This window comes from Myxine glutinosa, chromosome 14 (genome assembly GCF_964187855.1).
Source record: "Myxine glutinosa chromosome 14, kmMyxGlut1.1, whole genome shotgun sequence".
Lineage (NCBI taxonomy): Eukaryota > Metazoa > Chordata > Myxini > Myxiniformes > Myxinidae > Myxine > Myxine glutinosa.
Window position 1 is genome coordinate 2,138,780 of NC_136274.1, and position 22,284 is coordinate 2,161,063.

The 22,284-nt window shown below is 47.0% G+C and overlaps 1 protein-coding gene across 1 annotated transcript in view; it reads right to left on the reverse strand.

Annotated features, from left to right (window-relative positions):
• Nucleotides 1–9,688: 9,688 nt before the first annotated feature.
• Nucleotides 9,689–22,284, reverse strand: part of LOC137418222 (transmembrane protein 132E-like) — a 166,488-nt gene continuing 153,892 nt past the window's right edge. The window contains exon 3 of the mRNA XM_078768229.1: nt 9,689–11,016. Within this exon, the coding sequence (XP_078624355.1) occupies nt 10,999–11,016 (18 nt within the window). The 3' untranslated portion in view covers nt 9,689–10,998. The remainder of the gene's footprint in view (nt 11,017–22,284) is intronic.

Here is a 22,284-nt window from a genome sequence, read left to right on the forward strand (position 1 = left end):
AAGGGTTTGACAGTATTGTTTCCTCATATATTATAAATATAAAATAAAGTTTTTGATTGTTTGTTTGTTTGTTTGTTTGTCAGCGCAAGCTAATCTCCTGAACGGTGAAAGATAGGAGGAAACCTCTAATACAAAAAATGTCGGGACAGACCCTGGGAAGGTTTTAGGCGAGGTGGCGAGGCCAGTCGAGGCCGCTTCGGCCGGGCTGGGCCCATTTCGCAATTAAAAGCTGAGCTGAATTATAGTAGTCAATCTTCTACGGCCGCGAGTAAAAGCCGAATTATAGTAGTAAATTCATTCAAAAAGAACCCGGGCAACGCCGGGTGCTTTCGGCTAGTCTACTACATAAGAGAGCTGTTGGTCTGCCTGTGTGTGTCTGTGTGTCTGTCTGTGTCGGCATTTTTCTCAGAGATGGCTGAACAGATCTTGGTCAAACTTTCAGAGGTTTATCAGTGAGTGTCTGGGTGTGTTTTAGGGGAAAAACAAATAAAAACACATTCTGAAACAAAAAAAGTTCGTTTTTTTGGATTAAAAATAATAATAATAATATTTTAAAAATATCGCTCAATAGTGCCAAAGCATTTTTTAAATTAATGACAGTTATATACAAGTACACATTCACATAAATAAAAACAAAACTATCACCAGACATTTGAACACAAATAAATCAAACAATTCCAGAAGTGTGCGAAGTTGGTAGTAAGGCTTCTTCTTCTTCCTGATCGGCATCACACTTAACTCAGAAACGTGATGAATGGCACATTCACCAGCACATATTCAACGAAAAGGTGATGAATCCCCTTCAACCGGCCCCCTCCCCCCCCCCCACTCCCTTCCTCACCCCACCCTCTCCTGCCTCCTCCCTGCCTGGCAAAGCCGGGTACTCCTACTTGTACAGAACATACATATACTAGCTGCACTCGCCTCACGCGTCGTATTCAGAGGAATGGGCTTATTTTAGCTGAGGATAATGACTGCAACTGATTTGCTGTGATGTCATGATTTACAACAATCATAATACAAACAATTATTTTGCATAAATTTATTTGTAGTGTTTGTGATATTGCATTTTTATAAGCTATTTAGGTTGAAAAAATATATATAATTCAAAAAGGAGCCCCTCAGAACACACATATGGGAGGGGTAGGTGCAGACTGGAAGTTTGGGACGATTACACCTCACCACCACGTAATTCAAAACACCTCACCACCACGTAATTCAAAACACCTCACCACCACGTAATTCAAAACACCTCACCACCACGTAATTCAAAACACCTCACCACCAAGTAATTTAAAACACCTCACCCCCACGTAATTTAAAACACCTCACTACCAAGTAATTTAAAACATCTCACCCACACGTAATTCAAAACACCTCACCACCACGTAATTAAAAACACCTCACCACCACGTAATTAAAAACACCTCACCACCACGTAATTTAAAACACCTCACCACCAAGTAATTTAAAACACCTCACCCCCACGTAATTCAAAACACCTCACCCCCACTTAATTCAAAACACCTCACCACCACGTAATTTAAAACACCTCACCACCACGTAATTCAAAACACCTGACAAAAGAATGACAAAAAATCTGACAAAAAATGCTTCTGACAAACCAGACGTGATCTGCTTAACAGAAACTTTCCTCCTTCATGATGTCTCTGATTCCTTAGTATCTCTCCTGGGTTACTCCCGCCTCCGGTATGATAGACCTGAGCCTCGTCCTGGAGGTGGGGTTGCTATCTTTATCAAAAACTCTCTTTCTCACTCGCCCTGCACTGCCCTCTCTCCACCTCACCCCCAGGAATAGCTCTGGCTACAGCTTCCCCTTCGCTCCCACCTCTTGTTCATATGTGTGTTGTACCGTGCACCAAATAGTGATGACTCCATCTGCATCTCGCTGTCTGATTATAATATGGACCAACTTCAATCTACTCATCCAAACTCTCTCTTCCTCATATGTGGTGATTTCAAATGTCACCATGCCAGTTGGCTAGGTGTGGGCACCTCTCTCACCAGCCATGGCTCCTCAGCAAAGGACTTCTGCGACTCACTGGGACTGACACAATCTGTCAATTTCCGGCCCCGTATCTCAGTCAACGGAGCATCTTCTCTTCTGGACTTGCTTATGACTAACTTCCCTGAAAATGTCTGCTGCTCTTCTTCTGCTCCAATCGGCATCACATCTGATCATGTGCTTGTTAAAGTGGACATCTCTCTGACCATTCTCAGGGAGCCTCCTCAGCGTCGACGAGTCTGGCATTTCACTCAGGCCAACTGGCACATTTTCAAGCAGCCATAAATCATCTGGACTGGTCTCCCATCTCTACCGCCTCTGACATCAACTCATCCTGGGAATTCTTCCAAAGTAAATTGCTCTCTCTCATGCACAGATTTATCCCATCTCGTCTTCAGTTGTCATACCCTTCCTCCCATCCATGGTACACGGAATCTTGTGGTGAGGCTGTTGCCCAGAAACAACTTGCCTTTGTCTCCTGGAAAGCTAATCCAACGGAAGGAAATCTCATTTCCTTTCACAAAGCCCGAAACAATTGTGTCTTCACTCTTCACCCTCAGGAGAGCCAGGAAACAATAGCTCTCCGTTCTCAAAACCGAACTCTCCTATCTGTCTCCCTCTTCCAGATCCTGGTGGCATCTGGTCAAATCTGTTTCTGGTGTTTGTTCCCCCTCCATCCCCTCCCTCACCTCAAATGGCTACACAGCTGACTCTGCACGTGAAAAAGCTGAATGCCTCAACTCTCTGTTCGCCTCTAAATCTTGTGTCCCAAACCCATCCCTCTCTGTACCCACCATACCCAGTCATACCCAGCTGCTCCTGGACACTGTGTCCTTTCCTCCTGACAAGGTGGAAAAGTTTCTGTCAACCCTCGACTCTGATTCTGCAACTGGACCTGACGGCATCAGCCCACGTGTCCTAAAATCCTCTTCTTCCGCTCTTTCACTCCCTCTCTCTGTTCTCTTCACCCTCTCTTTTACTCAAAGTCATCTGCCATCTGCTTGGAAATCAGCCAACATCACAGCTTTGCACAAAAAAGGTGCAAAAACAGATCCTAGCAACTACAGACCAATCAGCCTTCTCCCAATTATCAGCAAAGTCATGGAATCCATCATTGCTTCAGATATGAAATCTTTCCTCTTCTCCAATGGCTTGATCTCTGATCATCAATTTGGTTTCAGACCTGGTCACTCTGCTCTGGACATGCTGCATCTGCTGTGTCAACAATGGATGGAGGTCCTCAAAGCCAAACAGGAAATTAGAGCTGTCTCCCTTGACATATCACGTGCCTTCGATACCATGTGGCACCCCGCTCTGCTCACCAAACTCTCCTCCTTTGGTATCCATGGAAATCTCCACGCATGGCTGGTGGACTTCCTCTCTAGTCGTAGTCAACATGTGGCCCTGAATGGGTTTCTCTCATCTCCTCTTCCTGTTCAGGCTGGAGTTCCCCAAGGCAGTGTTCTGGGCCCTGTGCTTTTTCTGGTCTTCATCAATGATCTCTCTGACTCTCTTGAAAATCCTCTCTATCTCTTTGCTGATGACTCCACTCTCTGCCGCTCCATTCCCCATCCCTCAGATCGGCAGTCTGCAGCGTCCTCGCTCTCTGCAGACCTGGACAAAATCACAGACTGGGCAAACAAGTGGAACATGTCTTTCAATCCTGACAAATCTCACACTCTAACGATGTCTCTCCGAAAAGACTGACTGGACAACCCTCCAATCCACTTTCTGAATAATCCTCTCAAAGAAGTTCTGTCACTCAAGCTTTTGGGTGTCACGATTTGCCATGATCTTTCCTGGGAAAACCACATTCCAAATCTGGCCTCCAAAGCCAGTCGCCGACTGGGCATCCTCCGTCGTGCGAAGTCCTTCCTTGGCACACCTGAGCTCCTCACCACATACAAGGCTTTCATCCGCAGCTCAATAGAATACTGCTCTCCCCTCTGGGCTGGTGCTCCTGCCTCACACCTAGCTCGTCTTCACGCTGTTGAAACCAAAGCGTTCAGAATCATTGGAATCTCCCGTGATGAAGCTACCTCCGAGGGCCTTTCACTTACTCACTGCAGGGAGGTTGGTGGTCTTTCTGTCTTCTACCGACTCCTCTACGGCCTTGCTCCTCCAGCTCTCTCTGGGCTCTGTCCCCCAAATATTCCTAGAGGTCGCAAAAGATCTGCCTGCAACCCTCTTATGGTTAAACTGCCAAAATCAAGACTCTCTTTGTTTGTTTGTCTCTTTGATTTGTTTTTGTGATAAATGTTAGCTCTTTCACCAGCCTCGATTCGGTGTACAAAAAAAAAAACCAAAAAAAAAACCTCACCACCACTTAATTCAAAACCCCTCACCACCAGGTAATTTAAAACACCTCACGACCACATAATTCAAAATACCTCACCACCACGTGATTCAAAACCACCACCACGTTATTAAAAACACTTCACAACCACGGAAACAAAAGTTTCAGGGAGTAGTTCAGCGACAACAGACACTGCCCAGATATGTAGATATATGGATAAATGACTGTACCTGGGTTGCTGTTTTGTAATGGTTTCCACCAATCAGAATTCAACCAATCATAATGCACAAATGTGTATATATATATATATATATATATATATATATATATATATATATATATATATATATATATATATATATATACATACATACATACATACATACATACATACATACATACATACATACATACATACATACATACATACATACATACATACATACATACATACATACATACATACATACATACATACATACATACATACATATATATATATATATATATATATATATATATATATATATATATATATATATATATATATAGTCAAGGGATTGTCGTGGAAATCAATCATTCCACAACTTTGTCCCTCAGGTTGGTTTAATCACAATTAGATCTCTGACATCATCCTGTATAAAATACAATCATGCGTCCACAACTTTGTCCCTCAGGTTGGTTTAATCACAATTAGATCTCTGACATCATCCTGTATAAAATACAATCATGCAATATATATCAGGATCTTGGCATCATATAGAAAGGACCGATAATAATAGTCAAAGCAAGCGAGTCTAGCATATAGGTGCGGGTACGTACCATTCAAGACGACAGGACTACATGTCATCGTAAATGTCACAGGAGTGGCTCTGCGTCGCGGATGTCCCAGGTCTTATAGACGCCCCTCAGTGGCTTAAGCGAGTATCACTCCTGGGTTCAACTTTGGTATAATTTCACTACATTCTCCCCGCCGTTAGAACTATACTGCCGCTAGGCAGATTCCAAGCGTGCGTCAGCATTAATTGATTGGGGACGTCATTCCATGTCAGTCGGTCCACCCGTAACGGTTGGGGTGGCGAACTACCCTGCCAGCTCGTGTCCGGAAACTACCGGGTACGGCGTCCCCAAGCCCTGAGTCCCCTGCGTCGGAGTAGCCGCTGGAGGCAGGTGTCGGAGGGGGCACCTCAGAGCCTTCAGGCAGGGGTGTAGGTGACGGCAGAAGTGTCGGCAAAAGTTCCATAGAGGAAGCTTCGGTAGAGTCCATAGACTCGTAGATCGGTTCGTCGATATCTCGATAAGGGTCGATGACCCCACAAGGGGCGAGATGGCGTACGGAGACAGTGGACTCGCGTCCATCTGCCGTCATCACACGAGCATGCTCGGGATTAGCCTGGAGTACCTGCACCTTATCTACTAAGGGGTCGTACTTGCTTGTGCGCACCGCTCGTTTGAGATAGGCCGACCCCGGCTCAGCGAGCCAGCTGGGTAAAGATCGGATACTACCCAAGCTTCTAGGGTGGTGGAACAGTCTTTCGTGAGGAGTCTGGTTGGTGGCCGTACATAGGAGAGCCCTGATCGAGTTCAGAGCCGCAGGTAGCGACCAAGCCCATTTATTGAGACCCCAGCCGAGGGTCCGGAGGCTTAGCATGACGGCCCTCCATATAATCCCATTGAAGCGTTCGATCTGCCCATTCGCCTGGGGTCGGTACGGTGTGGTGTAACTCGAAGCAACATTATTTTGGAGCAAATCACCTCTCACCTCCTGAGACAGGAACACCGCACCCCGATCGGTATGCACGTAGGCCGGATACCCAAACATAGAAAACAAATTCTTCAGGCACCATATGACCGTGGCAGCCGTCATATCCCCGCACATGTAAGCAAAAGGGAATCGCGAGTACTCATCAACGATAGTGAGCAGATAACGAGAGTTGCTCGACTCCAGCAGCGGTCCTTTGAAATCCATTGCCAATCTCTCCCACGGTCTAGTAGCCCTAACCAGCGTCCCCATGGGAGGGTTGTAAAAACGCGGTTTGAGTTCCGCACATATAGCGCAGTCACGGCAGATCCGGCGGATGTCCTCAATTGAGTATGGCAGATTACCACTACGCACAAAATGAGCGAAACGCGCCACCCCTGGATGACACATAGTGTCGTGCAAAGCACGCAGTCCCTCCAAAGTTACGATCCCCGTGCACGTAGCCGGCCTTGATAAGGCGTCGGTGACCAGGTTATCCTTCCCCGGGCAGTATTTGATGGTGTCGCAGAAGTCGTCGAGTTCGATACGCCAGTGAGTGATTTTCTCATTCTTAATACGTTGAGCATGTAAGGTGTCGTACATGAACGCAACGCTTTGTTGATCCGTGATGATTTGGAAGCATCGCCCGAGTAAGTACGGTCGCCATCGGCGAATCGACTCGACAATCGCGTACGCTTCCTTTTCGACAGACGAATGCCTCCGCTCAGCGGAGGTGAGAGTCCGCGAAAAGAAAGCCACAGGGCGCCCCCCTTGGGAGAGAGTCACCGCTATCACATGATCCTAGGCATCACTTTCGAAGACGAAAGATTCGCTCTCGTTGATCGTCGCCAGCGATGTCGGCCTTAAGGCCCCCGAAGGCCGCGTTGATGGGAAACGTGTCGCAGGCCACGAGGGGGCGGAGCTTCGCGGAGAAATTTTGCACCCACTTCGAATAGTGGGCAAACAGCCCGAGAGCGTGCTTCAGCGAAGCCCGATCGCTAGGCGGAGCCATATCGAGCAAAGGTCGCAGACGCACCTTATCCGGAGAGACTGAGCCATGGGTCATGGTGTACCCCAGAAGATCTATCGTGCGTAGAGAGTAACGACACTTAGCCTTATTCATGGTTAGGCGATACCTCTGCACGACCTCGAGGAAGCGCTTCAGATTAGCATCGTGATGCCCATGGTCATACCCACAAACCGTAAGATTGTCCAGATATACAAAGACATCTGTCAAGTTCTCCTTAGTAACGAGGTCGTCCATAGCCCTCTGAAAACAGGCGACCCCGTTCTTCACCCCAAAAGGTAGTCGGGTGAACTGGTATAACCTTTGACCCGATTCAAAGGCAGTATAGATGTGATCAGCCCTAGAGATGGGGATCTGATGATACGCACTATGCAGATCGAGAGTGCTGTAGACGGAGTACTGGGCAACCTGTCGTACTAGCGCGTCCATCCCCGGTAAGGGGTAGCCGTCCAGCTGTGTAAAGCGATTAACCGTCTGTGAGTAGTCGATTACCATGCGCCGGCGATGGGCCTCACTTCGCACCACTAAGACCTGGGCCCGCCACGGCGACCGGCTAGGTTCGATAACACCATCCTTGAAGAGCTGGGCCGTTTCCTCCGCAATTAATTGCGCGTCCGCTCGGGAGTAGCGCCGCGATTTTACCGCTACAGGAGTGCAGTCAGTGGTCAGGTTGGGGAACAGCGAAAGAGGCTCAATTTCCATTTTCGCGAGTGCACACACAGCAAGCGTGTCAGTCCCACCGAACTCCATTTCCAAACGTCCATGTCGCTTAAGAAAATCGTGTCCTCACAGAATGTCAGCACATAATGCAGGTAAGACCATGAGATGTACATCGGGAAACATGCGTCCCTTTATCACAAGTTTCAATCGACATTCCCCCTTCGTGCTGAGCCTAAGTCCTTGGGAGGCCATGAAGATCCATCGTGTAGTCTCGAGGACCGGCCAGCAATGGTGACGCACCAGCCGCTGATCGACAAAACTATCCGTAGATCCCGTGTCGACTTGGGCCCGCGCAAAAAATGCCTTTGACCAAGAGCGGAACAATGGCCTGATCAAGGCCGGAAGATCCGGCAGGTATTGTGCCATCCGAGCGAGAAGATCGCGCCTCTCGTGTGGATCCCACACCGGCTGCAGTTTTCCGGGCATCTGAGGAGCCCGCGGAGGGCCCCCGTGCCAAACGCATAGTTGGTCATGCCGGAGCAAGAGCGTGTAGTTCGTACGAGCCGCCGTCAGATGGCGGTCGTGTCACGTGCGAAAGATCGCAGTCAATTGTACTTTCATGTGCTCGATCAAGAGCGTGTAGTTCGTACGAGCTGCCGTCAGATGGCGTCCATGTCACGTGCGAAAGATCGCAGTCAATTGTACTTTCATGTGCTCGATCAAGAGCGTGTAGTTCGTACGAGCTGCCGTCGGATGGCGCTCGTGTCACGTGCAGCGTTTGCTGCAGAACAGGAGGAGCTTTCAAAGCAGAAGCTTGTCATTTGTTTGAGGAGGGCGTTCGAACGCCAGTCAAGGTCGGTCGCTCCGCGGCTGGTCGCGTTCGCGCCATTTGTTTGGGCGGCCCGATGTATCTCACCAAGGACGTGCGTGCAGCCAGGGGCCCGCGAGGAGGTGGACCGGTCATCAAAGCCGGGTGAGGCACCCCGCTCTATGCTCGGTCCGTTGGCTCAGCGATAAGCCCATTCAAGGTCGCGCGAGCTCGCGTGCCCCACGCGGTCTTCTTGCAGACTTTTGCAAAATGTCCTTTAGTAGAACACAAATGGCATCTGGCTTCCCGAGCCGGACACGCCGACCTGGGGTGCTGTCGATTGCCACAGAAGTAACACGTCGCGTTCCGGTCAGGCCTTGGCCTGGCTGCTGTAGCTGCTGCCAGGCCGGAATCCGAGTCCACCTCGGGAGCGGCCAGGGGCTCGGCCGTAGTCGAGTCCGCACCCGTATCCTCGGCGGTAGCCCTCTCCGGTCGCGTGAGTTGAGAGGTCCCCGCAACGACCCGTGCGTGGTCATAAGCGGTAGATTGTTCCCGGGCCTCGGTGTAAACGTTGGCCACCCGTAAGGCCTCCGCGAACGTCAGGTCAGCTGTCTCCAAGAGTCTGAGCCTCAGATTTGTAGAGCTGATCCCAGAGACGAAAGCATCTCGGACAAGATCGTCCTGGACTTGCTCGTGTGTCCGTACCTCTTGAGCACTGTCCGCGAGGAGGTGTCGCAGCTCCTGGGCGAAGCGATCGATCGACTCGGTTGGCTGTTGACGCCGCGTTGCGAGCAGATGCCTGTTGTACACCACGCTCCGTTTCTTAATGTAAAGTCGCTTTAGTTCTGCCACGGCGGCATCGTATGTTGTACATCGTGCGATGCTCCTGTAGATGCGGTGGTCGACTTTGGTTTGCAGCACAGACAGCTTCGTTTCAGCGGTGGGAACGGCATCCTGGGCGCCGAACTGGTTCTCCAGCGTTTTGAGCCAGTGAGTGAACTCCGAGCCTGAATCCTCAGCTTGCGGGTCGGCGCCGAGTGTCGGTACATTGATCATCTTGTGTCCCGCCATTTCCGTAGCTCTTAATTGTTATTAAATGTCGTGGAAATCAATCAGGTCCACAACTTTGTCCCTCAGGTTGGTTTAATCACAATTAGATCTCTGACATCATCCTGTATAAAATACAATCATGCAATAGATATCAGGATCTTGGCATCATATAGAAAGGACCGATAATAATAGTCAAAGCAAGCGAGTCTAGCATATAGGTGCGGGTACGTACCATTCAAGACTACAGGACTACATGACATAGTAAATGTCACAGGAGTGGCTCTGCGTCGCGGATGTCCCAGGTCTTATAGACGCCCCTCAGTGGCTTAAGCGAGTATCACTCTTGGGTTCAACTTTGGTATAATTTCACTACAGGGATATTATCAGATATCTGGCAAATCTGGGAACAAATTCCTTACCAAGAAATTTATTCAGCAATGTGTTTGTAAAGGTGTCTACTAACACATTTCAAAAAGTTTAAATTCAACTCCCGTAGGACAACCCGTGACAGCTGCTGAAAGTTGGGGTACCCGGAACCTTATCCGGGAAAAATTGAAAATGTTTAATTCTGCCTTAAGCAGCTTGTGAGAGGGTCAAATTAGGGGTTTTTCATGATTCTGAATCGATTGCAAGCATTTGTTTTGCACCAAAACCACTCCTTGGCGGAAAAACGGCCACGTCCACTTTTTCCGCTCGTCGCAAACCCATTTTTTTGGTGAAAATAAAACATTTGTGACATAGCATTATGGGTGTCTGGAGTGGGTTTTTTTAGGGTACTGATTTCATCCCACTGAACAGTTTTTCACTCAGAGGCTCAGGTGGCACTCTATTCTCAAAATGTGTGATAGATTGCGATATCGTGTTTAAAAATGCGTCTGTTTCTTATTACAGTCTAGCAGTATGGACGTAGACATTATTCCTGCACCTCCGCTCAATTGCTTCATCTGTGAAGGCCCAGAGACGCCAGCTCAGAAGCTCGCACAGGCAAGTGTGAGCTTGCACAGGCAACTCCTAAAGGCGACCCTACTCTGTTGGCGTATGCAGAAGCTGTTGGAAATGCTACAATTTTGGAGCGCATGAAGGAGGCATGGAATGTCGCAAGACTGAGATACCACTTAGAGTGTAAACGTGATTTGTACAACAAATCTGTCAAGGTCACCATGAAGTCACCTCGTAAGTGCGACCTGTTTTACTAGGCAGTGAATAATGATTTACTGACCTGAACATTATTGTTTTAAATACTGGTGATATTTCATGTCAACAAACTTCTAAAATAATTCACATTTCATTTATTGTAGGTGCAGCAGAGGTGGAGAAAGTGTCAGCACAGACGAGGAGACGACGCATTTTCTCTGGGTCCAGTGCATCGACTGCATGCAGTTCTATGAGTTCACGTTCCGTTCAGCTTCTGTACAAAAATGTGTGCATTCTTTGCAACCAGCCCGCTGATCTCTTCCCAAATAATCCAGGTTAGATTGAAGGGTGTAACTATCTTATGCAAAACAACAAGCATTCTGAGTATTGCGCTGCAATACATGTCCCCTACCAAAGTTCAAAGTGCCATAACTTTGTCAAAAATGACCGAATATGCAAATTTATGCACGGTTGAGGCTGGTTTTCAAACTTGATCTGAGTTATGCTGAGACACATGTGTGTACAAAATTTTGTTGAAATCAGCCAATGTTTGGTGGAGTTATTGCACGGAAACCAAAGTGTGACAGACGAACCTCATTAAATATGCAAATTTATGCACGGTTGAATGTGGGCGCGGATGATGTGAGACCGGGTTATCCTGACCGGGTTATCCTGACCAGGTTATCCGCGGACCGTGGAAGCTAGGTTACTTCTGACGTGGACTGTGTATACTGCTAAGAGGGCAGAGTATCAGATACATATTTAAAGAAGTATTCACGCAGATTATATGCACAGAAGCATATGGTAAAGTGACACTCCAACCTCCCGAGATGTATTGTTGATTTATTGGTAATCTATGTGAATTCAATGTATTCTTGCCTGATATGAAGAATTGTGTCAATGGAAACAAAATTCAGTGAAAACGTTTTTGACTTGATGCTTATTCTAGGAAAGCATTTTAAAGAACAGTCCACGATTACAGCATATTGTACACAAGGAATATTAACAGCTTTGACTTACCGCACTGCAAATTATAGTCCGGAAAACTGTTGGGGAAATTACCAAGGGTTATTGACCTACAGGTTCTGAATCGTTCCCAATCACTAATTACCTCAGGACGGGCTCACCTGTGATTCGCACTCGGGACTTCGATTTATACACCTCGCAGACAGGTCAGCAGAAGCACGAGAAAATACGTTGTTTTTCAAGATCAATGATCGATATGTATATATATTTTGCTGGGCTTGTCTCCGCCCCTCCTGAAAGAGCGCGCTGTGTCGCGCTTTTGACATTCGCGAGACGAGGCTGAGGGCGCTCGTTGCGGCTTGAGGAGAACTCTAGAATAAACAAAGTGCCGTAACTTTGTCAAAAATGATCGAATATGCAAATTTATGCACGGTTGATGCTGGTTTTCAAACTTGATCTGAGGTATGCTGAGACACATGTGTCATGCCTCGCCTCGTTGATAAGCCTGCAAGGTCGCTCCGTGCAGCGGCCTGCACGTATTGCACTGTGTGAATTATATAAACTAGCCGAAACCCGTGGAACATCCACGGAAGGGAGGATGTGGTGTATGGATAGAGTGTACCATTATGGATGGCATAGGGGATTTGCTTGTCCGAGTAAGAGTTAGGAAGAAAGATGAGAATGAAGAGTGCATATATGAACAACGATCGACGACACCGGCACAAATGCATGCTCTGGATTGTCCACTCAGTGGACGACTTACTTTAGCCTTCGCCTGTCCAATCAGCGGACGGCTTGCTTCGCCTTTGCCCAGCAGACGCCAATACGATGGCGTCGTAAGATGGCGTCGTATCGGCAGTTAATCGGATGCTTTTGGGCCCCAACGTCGGCTAATTCAGATTTTTCGAGTATGGCTGTGCGTGATAAACAAAGAGCGCGGTTCGTAGATCGTAAATCCAATAGTGCCATGGGCATCGGGTCACTGGGTGCGGCGTAAAAGGGATAACACAGTCGAGTCCTTACACTATTGTTATGTAGATTATTACCAACTCACGGTCTGAGGTACTGGCGATTCAAGAGATATCCTTTTTTTTTTTTCCTTTAATTAACGATATCTGCCAAACCACGTGTCCTATTACAAATTCCAAAATGACATTTTAGTAGATTGACATGCTGAACAGATTTGTGAAGTTTCCCCTCGATTGTATCAAAAATGAGGGAGGAGCTCGGTTTTAAAGGTTCATGCTTAAAAACGTCATAACTCTGAAACCATGTGACGCATGACGTCATGCTCGCTGACCTTTTTGTTCGTCATGGGCATGCGATTCTGCCTGCAAAGTTTGGCCTCGATCTGTTCAGCCGTTGCAGAGAAAAAGGACGATCACGAAAAACAATATGGCGGCCGAACCACGTGACCTGTGACTTCATAATTACCATTAAAATATTATACAGACCGATTCCCTCCTACGTTGAAAATTTGATCTCAATCGGTCCAATTATTGCAGAGAAATAGGTTTTTAAAGGAGATTAAAACTTAAAATGGCACTGAGTTAAGGATCATCAGAATTATCAGAATTCCCAAAGTTCAAAGTGCCATAACTTCGTCAAAAATGATCGAAACGTCGTGACGTTCGAACTTGATCTGTAACTTATCATGAGGAAACCATGTGCCAAGTTTGAAATCATTAGCATTAAGCGTTTAGAAAAAAGTCCGGAAAACTGTTCTTTGCGTGACGGACTGACGGACTGACAGACTGACAGACTGACGGATGGAGGGACGGCGTGCAAGCCTATAGTCCCCTCCGGTGTAAACCGGTAGGGGATTAATAAGCATAAATCGGTGTAGGCCTAACTGATGATATTGTATATGATGGGTCGTGACGAATCAATACAGTTATTAGTCCCATACCGGTACACCGGAGGGGACTATAGGTTTGCACTCCGTCCCGCCGTCCGTCAGTCCGTCACGCAAAGAACAGCTTTCCGGACTTTTTTTCTAAACGCTTAATGCTAATGATTTCAAACTTGGCACATGGTTTCCTCATGATAAGTTACATATCAAGTTCGAACTTCACGAGGTTTCGATCAATTTTGACAAAGTTGTGGCACTTTGAAGTTTGGGAATTCTGATAATTCTGATGATCCTTAACTCTGTGCCATTTTAAGTTTTAATTTCCTTTAAAAAAAGATTTTTTCACTGCAATAATAGGACCGATTGAGACCAAATTTTCACCGTCAGGGGGACTCGGTCTGTAGAATATTTTAATTGTAATTATGACGTCACAGGTCACGTGGTTCGGCCGCCATATTGTTTTTAGTAAAAACACGAAAACCCCTTTTTCTCTGCAACGGCTGAACAGATCGAGGCCAAACTTTGCAGGCAGAATCGCCTACCCATGACAAACAAAAAAGTCAGCGAGCATGATGTCATGCATCACATGGTTTCAGAGTTATGATGTTTTTAAGCATGAACCTTTAAAACCGAGCTCCTCCCTCATTTGTGATCCAATCGAGGGGAAACTTCAAAATCTGTTCAGCATGTAAGTCTACCAAAATGTCCTTTTGGAATTTGCGATAGGTCACGTGGTTTGGCAGATACCGTTAATTAAACGAAAAAAATTAATTTTTTATGGATATCTCTTGAATCGCTTGTACCTCAGACCGTGAGTTGGTAATTATATGATTCACACAGTGCAATACGTGCAGACTGCTCCACGGAGTGACCTTGCGGGCTTATCAACGAGGCCAGGCGTGACACACGTGTCTCAGCATACCTCAGATCAAGTTTGAAAACCAGCATCAACCGTGCATAAATTTGCATATTCGATCATTTTTGACAAAGTTATGGCACTTTGAACTCTGGTAGGGGACATGTATTGCAGCGCAATACTCAGAATGCTTGTTGTTATAAGTATTCACTTTTTGCATGGGATGGGATCGCATGAACTGGTTTTGAGCCCTTCTCCACTCCCTTACAGAGACTGCTAGAAAGACATACCGAGTTCTTGACAATTTGACTGCGGATGGACTGAGGACAAGCTTGCTGAAGACAGCACAGGGTCGCAATGACGATTGGGGCACTGAAGTCACTGGCCGCCTGGAAGGGATCAGCGACTTGGTAGCAGAGGAAACCCTGTATCATTTGCGCTGCAAAGTTCTTTTCGAGACGGATGGTCACTACTCCAAGACTAAAGATGTAAGTGATGTAAAAGTATGATTCTGACTCAGTGAGGCGAATTCAAATTCAATCATTCAAAGTTGAGGCATATTATCAAACTCTGGTACTTGAAAGTTAATAATTATAACAATATTTTATCCTCAGGTCGGAAGGCAAGCGGATGAGGAGCGAGCGGCTTTATACTATGAGCTCTGCGAATGGTTAGACCGGGAATTCGAGCATGGGGTGATGACACTTGACCAAGTCCACGGAAAGCTGCAGCAGTTTGATCAGTCACCAGATCAGAGCCTCGCATATTCGAAGAAGTGGCTAAAGAAGAAGCTCCAAGAGAAATACCATGACACACTGTATTTCACGTCACAGGAGAGGAGGGCAGATGTGCTCTGTTTCACAGATAAGTCCAGCAACATTGTGCGAGAGCATCATGCTAATGTTCAGTTTGGAGATGAGAAGACTCAGATCATAAAGACTGCACTAAAGTTCATTTGCAACGACATCACCACTATTGATCTAGATCCAAAGTCATACCCCACTGCACACAGTATGACCGATATCCCTAGTCAGCTGGCACTTGTTCCTGAGAGCCTTCAGATGTTCTTGAGACTGATAGTGAAGACAGACGAAAGAGTAGCCATTTGGGGGCAGAACTTCATAAAGGCCTATCGGCCTCGGTCAGGCATATTCCCACACCAGATGGGGCTTGCCATACAACTGGATCATAGATTTGGGTCAAAGTGGATCCTCAACAAGTTACACCAGTTGGGGTACACTGAGTGTTACGCAGAGACACAAAGTTACAAATCCTGCTTTCTCAATGACAGGAATGGAGTTGACATCTCTGATGCTTCTGGTGCTCTTCATACCATTATTGAAGAAACTGATGATCAGATAGATGATGAGTTAGAGGTTGACGTTGAACTTGAGGATCTATCAGTTGCTGCGACAGCCGGTGAAATTGAAATACAGAGTGACGATCAGGTGGTCTCCATGGAGGTTGGGGATACAAGCTCAATCTGTGCAGTCACTCAGTTTGTTGGAGACAATATAGATTTGAACATTGTTTCTATTTACGGGTACACTCTCTTTCATTCAATGGGTTTGATTAAAGTCACCTCTCCAGCGCCACCTTCGGCAGGTGATCGGACGACATTAGCTGTCAACAGGGTGAAGTTGAAGGCACTCAACAAGGCTAAGATCGTGAAGGCAGCTGAAGTGAAGATTCTTCCATTCACAAACAGGAAACGGACAGGGATACACGCCATCACATTTCTTCCTATCGCTGAGCTCTCTTACGCCGTGATACAAGACCAGCCACTCCTCTCTCCGGGAGACACGCTCTGGGCAGCAGGGTGGGTGATCAAAGGCCAAGATCCCGAGTTCCAGCACTCCAACTGGAATGGCTGGATGAAGAGAATCCATGCAAGTGATGCCAAGCAGAGCATGCAGGTCGACTTCCTCCCAGTCATCGAAGGTGACCCTAATGACCACAGGACCATCTTCACCACTCTCAAAGAGTGCATGCGGCTCTCCGGGGACAAAGTTGCCAAAGTGACCTTCGATCTCCCCATCTGGCTGAAGGCTGTGGATAACATAAAGCAGGTGAATCTACCCATCATTCCAAGGTGGGGGCACTGTGTGTGTCTGTGTTGGGGAGGGGGGGGGTGCATAGTTAGGTTAGGTTATGTAAGGTTTAATCAGTTTTGGTGTAATGAACTGTTGGTAAAAAAAATTAATTTGGGTGTTAAAATTTATAACTTTAAACACCCCGACTCCTGTGTGGGCACAGAATCGAGCATTACTAAACTGAGAATTAGCCATCATATGTTTTTGCAGGTCTGAATATTGAATGAATTCTGTAATTTTAACTATTTATTTCATTTTTCTCTTCCCTCTCTTCAGGTTGGGCGGGTTTCACGTGCTAAAGTCCGACCTCGGGTCCTTGGGTAATATCATGGATGATTCTGGACTCCTAGAGTTGATACAGCTGATCTATCCAGGGAATACGACGGCCGACCACATCCTGAATGGAGTGTGTGTGTTTTGTGTGTGAATGGAGTGAATGGAGTGTGTTTTGACAAGGTGATCCGCGCTCACCTCCTGAAAGATGCAGCCATCTTTCAGTACGTCATGAAACACGCCTTCACTGAGGATGAACGCCTTCATCCGCCTTCACTGAGCTTGGTGAAATGAGGACCTTCATGGAGAAGGTAGCTGATGGGAAGATGGGAGCCAGACACACAGCGCCAATAGATGCAGTGTTTGAACAGAGGTTTGAAGAAACTTTCAAAAGACTCGCCAAGGGAGGAAGAATGCCTGCACTCTGGGTGCAGTACCACTACATGGTCGATGTCCTCAAGATCTTCATCAAAACTGAACGGCTTGCAGACCACGACGGGCACCTGTCCTGCATTGTTACCAGGATGCTGGACAACTTTTCAGCTGCGGGGCTTCATCAATACGCCAAGGGCGCACGGCTGTATTGTCAGCTGATGAAGCAACTCGAAACTTCGCCTGGATACAAGGAGACCTTCAAAGTTTCACTGCCCACGGGAACCACGTTGTCTGTTACTCTTGCCATGATTGGTCTGGCACCTGGTGTGACATCTGTATCGAGCAGAGACTGATGAAGGAGGCCAGGTCAGAAGGTGGATTGAGCAGAGGGAGGATGAGGAATAGTGATTCTGGCCACAAGTGCTGGGTGCAAACCCTCAACCACTTCTCCGATGTCAACCAGAGCATGGAGGAAGGTGCCAAGAAACATGGTCCACTCCACAAAGACCTTGCCAAAACAAGGATGAAGCAAGACGCTGAAGCGATTGGACTTGCCCTCAAATGGTTCGAGGAGAACAACCCCTTCGACCACGATCGAGACAAGCAGTTGCTTGTCTCCTTCTCAACAGGATTCACGAGCACTACAGATGACGCAGTCAATGTTGAGAGAGCGGCTGAAGTAGGGAGGGAGATGCAGATAAAGTTGGACGGACAGTCAGTGACATCGACCATGGAGGTGAAGTTCAAGGTACAGGCCCTGTCATCGCTCAGAATGATTCCCAAGGTCAATGAGAAGAAGATTCACCTAAACTCACTCAAGTTGTTCAACCGACTGATATTTTTCGCCCAACGGGATATGGCAGTCGAGACAAGCTTAGAGTATGAGCTGACTCCCTTCCCCTTGTTATTGTTCAGCAACAAAGATCAGAAAATGAATAAGGCGAACAAGGCAGACTTTTCCATGACTAGCCTGAAGGAGTTGACCGATCCGCTTGACCTCACTGACCAAGCCTGCTCCAGTCTGGTGGTTGATGGCAGATGGCTTCTCTACATGGTGAAGTGGGAACAAGGTCAGACTTGGCAGGAGATTGCCGACAGTTACCTGAGCTACGTGCAGTGTCTCGGCAGTCACTATCAGAAGATCACTGTGGTCTTCGATGGCTATAGCAGCTCGCCAAAAGATCACGACCACATCCGGCGTACCAAGAACTCCTGCTGTGATCTACAGATTCAACCGGATATGACACCAAGGGCAAAGTTCATGGACAAGACTCATAACAAGAGTGAGCTCATCCATCTCCTCTCTTCAACATTCCGGAAACGTCAAATCACCTTGGAGCAGTGTGACAATGATGCTGACACTTCGATTGTGAGAGCGGCTTTGGCTGCTGCCACAGATGACTGTTGAGGTCAGTAAAATTTTGTGTAGGTATTTTACTTACATCAACTACAATCAGGCCTGGGGTCAATTCCTCAAAAAATTAATCGATTACAATTCCAATTCTTTTGTGTTTTGGCAATTCCAATTACCAATTCCAATTACCCCAGCCCTGACTACGATTACTTTTAATTTTTTTCAAGACGCTTTGCTCATATCCTGTTCTATTTTCAGGTGCGGGCGGAAGACGCGGACGTGCTGATAATGCTGGTGCACCATTGCTCAAACACCAACCATCCACTCTTCTTAACCACGTCGAAGGGCTCTTACGATGTCAGGAGGATCCGAGAAGCTCTCTCTGAAAGACAGAGGCGCTACCTGCTCTTTTGTCATGCCTTCACCGGTTGTGATACGGTTTCTGCAATCGGGGGCCACGGGAAAACGACTCTATTTGACAGGTTTTGTGCAGGGGACATTGATGAACACATGGACATCTTCCTTGATGTACGGGCTATTAAGGACGCAGTGATCGGGGATGGTATTGCGATTTTCCAGCACATTTACCATGCTCCAGGTACTACTTTGCGTGCAAGTCGATACAACATGTTCTCGCGGAAGGCGGCGGCCGGGCTGATCAAACCAGAGACTCTACCTCCAACAGAGGGTGCAGCTGCACAGAATTCTCTCCGTGCCTATCTCCAAACCCGGGACTGGATGCTGATGCAGAGCATGTCTTTGGACCCCAGTGAATATGGATGGATGGTACGGGTTCGTGGTTATGAGCCGGTTCCAACAGTAGACCCCATGGCTCCTGAGGAGTTGCTCCGGTTCACGAGCTGCAATTGTAATGGAGATTGCAGCAACCGGCGGTGCAGCTGCAACAAGAATGGTGTCAAGTGTATCTCAGCATGTGGAAGTTGTAAAGGCATTACATGCAAGAACTTAAACTGTATCCATGATGGTTTAGAGTCTGGAGAAGACTCATACCTCGACTCCTGAGGCATTTGACATTGTGGAGCAGTATCGTTTTCAAACTAGTATTCGAGAAATTGAAATAAACGAATAAAGCTACTTTTTAATTTACATGCACCCAGCAATGTTTTATTTTCACCAAAAAAATGGGTTTGCGACGGGCGGAAAAGGGGGGCGTGGCCGTTTTTTCCGCCAAGGAGTGGTTTTTGTGCAAAACAAATGCTTGCAATCGATTCAGAATCATGAAAAACCCTAGTTTGACCCCTCACAAGCTGCTTGAGGCAGAATTAAACATTTTCATATTTTCCCGGATAAGGTTCTGGGTACCCCAACTTTCAGCAGCTGTCACGAGTTGTCCTACGGGAGTTGAATTTAAACTTTTTGAAATGTGTTAGTAGACACATTTACAAACACATTGGTGAAGAAATTTTTTGGTAAGTAATTTGTTCCCCAGATTTTAACAATATCCCCTTACTAATAGATGAAACTGAACATCAAAATAAACTTATCACTTTCATTTTTTGAAATGTGCAGCATTACAAACACGTTTCTTCAATTGTAATGGCTGATTATATGTAACGGGAACTTCACTTCAATCACCTGGTTGATAAACAATGGCATGCTTGAGTGGTTCTGCATACGAATCTTTCCCTTTAAATAATGACCCTCATAATGAAATCCTTCAGTTCTCGTGGTTAGACATTTATTTACTGCTGTCTATAGTCACTCTAGACTAGAGGCTTCTGACAGGGAAAACAACAAGAAAATTCAAATGCCACGCCTGACATCTGAACAACGTTTAAGGACATTTGGGATGCTTGAGGCTGGTGTAAGCCAGCAAACAATTGCCCAATGTCTTGGTTGCTCACAGCCTGCAATTTCCAACCTGGCCAGGCGTTACGGTGAAACTGGGACTGTGAATGATGGTCAACGAAGAGGAAGACCACGGGTAACCACCCCAAACCAAGACCGCTGGATTGTGCTGTGGGATCCTTATGATCGTTTCCATCCTGCGACGCAAAAAGCTGCAGTGACAAAAGGTCGCTACAAAAACCGCATTAGTGTCTCTACTGAATGGAGGCACATGAGAAGTCGTGGCCTGGTGGCAAGACGTCCTTGCAGAGGTCCAGTGTTGAGCACAGTGCATCGGGGGAACAAAATAAGATGGTGTCTGCAGCATCGCCGCTGGACACAGCAACAGTGGAGTGCAGTCTTGTTCAGCAATGAGTCCAGATTTTGCCTCCATGCTGCTGATGGGCATCAGCAGATATGGCGCAGAGGTGGGGAAAGTTATGCATCATGCTGTATTCGCCAGATCAATCGTTGGGGAGGACCCAGTGTGATGGTATTGGCCGGCATTTCAACCCGTTTCAGGACACCTCTGGTCGTCATTGAAGGCAATCTCACTAGTCAGCGTTATGTCAATGAAGTTTTGAGACCTCATTTGCTGCCATTTCTCCAGGCTCATCCTGACATCACAGTTTTACAGCTCGACCCCATGCTGCTCGCCTGACCACCAACTTCCTCCAGGAACAGGGTGTTGAAGTGATGCCATGGATGCCTTAGTCCCCTGACCCCAATCCCATTGAGCATTTATGGGATGAGCTTGGTCGACGTCTTGCATCGAGGAGATCAACGGCTGTCAATTGGCAAATGCTCATTAAAGGCTTGCAGGAGTGGTACAGACTTCCCCAGGACCGCATCAGATGCCTGGTACAGAGCATGCGTCGGAGGTGTACAGCCTGCATCACAGCTCAGGGAGGACACACACGATATTGAGGACTGCTGTCATTCTGTTCTTGACTGTTAGGAGTGTTGTGTCCATTCCTGTGTCATTTTGTTTTGACTGTATTCAGGTGTGTGCCTTTGTGTTGCAGTACTGTGACATTTGTTGCACCACCCCTTGTGATGTTCATGCTTTTTGTTTTTTTTGTCATTGAGGCAACCTTGTTTATTGGCATGTGTTTCGTAAAGATAGCTCAACTCTACCTCTGTGTTCAAATATTTTTCATTTTTGCGTGGAGGATTTCAATGAGTGTCCTTCTAAAGATTTGATGAGTTTCTTTTGACGTTGAGTGTGTGTGTGTGTGTGTGTGTGTGTGTGTGTGTGTGTGTGTGTGTGTGTGTGTGTGTGTGTGTGTATATATATATATATATATATATATATATATATAGTTGCGGTTTTGAGAACCCACACTTGTAAGTATAACATCATTAAAGGTTTAAGGTAGCACCCTATAGGTAGGCCACAAGCAACACGTAGGTCACCATAGGACGTCAGTTATTTCATAGTCTGTGTTTAGATAAGGCCATTCCCAGTAGTTGCATCTGCGTTGCATCAAACAAATAAGAGTAGGCCCCTTTCATTCATTTTGGCAGCCTCCCTCCAAGCGACGCCATTAAGCGCTCCCCAGACTGTGCCCCATGGCCCCTCCCAATTTGTTACGCGCCTTTGCCAGCAGCGTTCGCAACCTCTCTGGGCTTCCGCTCAAACCAGCCCAGAAACCCAACGAGGTAAGGCCCGAAAAGGGGGCGGAGCGCCAGGATGAAGGTGCGGCCAAGTCAACCAGCCATCAAGGCGGGGCCATTAAGCCAACACCAGCCAACCAGGGCTGAGGTGAGGTCGCCTGACAGGGCGTGGTTTTGGGCTCCGAGAGCGTTTGCTGTCTTGGTTATAAAAACGCACACGCAAAGCCCTCAGAAGGACTTATCATGGTTGGAAGGATTTGAGAGGACTTCGAAGGACCGATGCGATTACTATGGACTCGTGAGGAAGG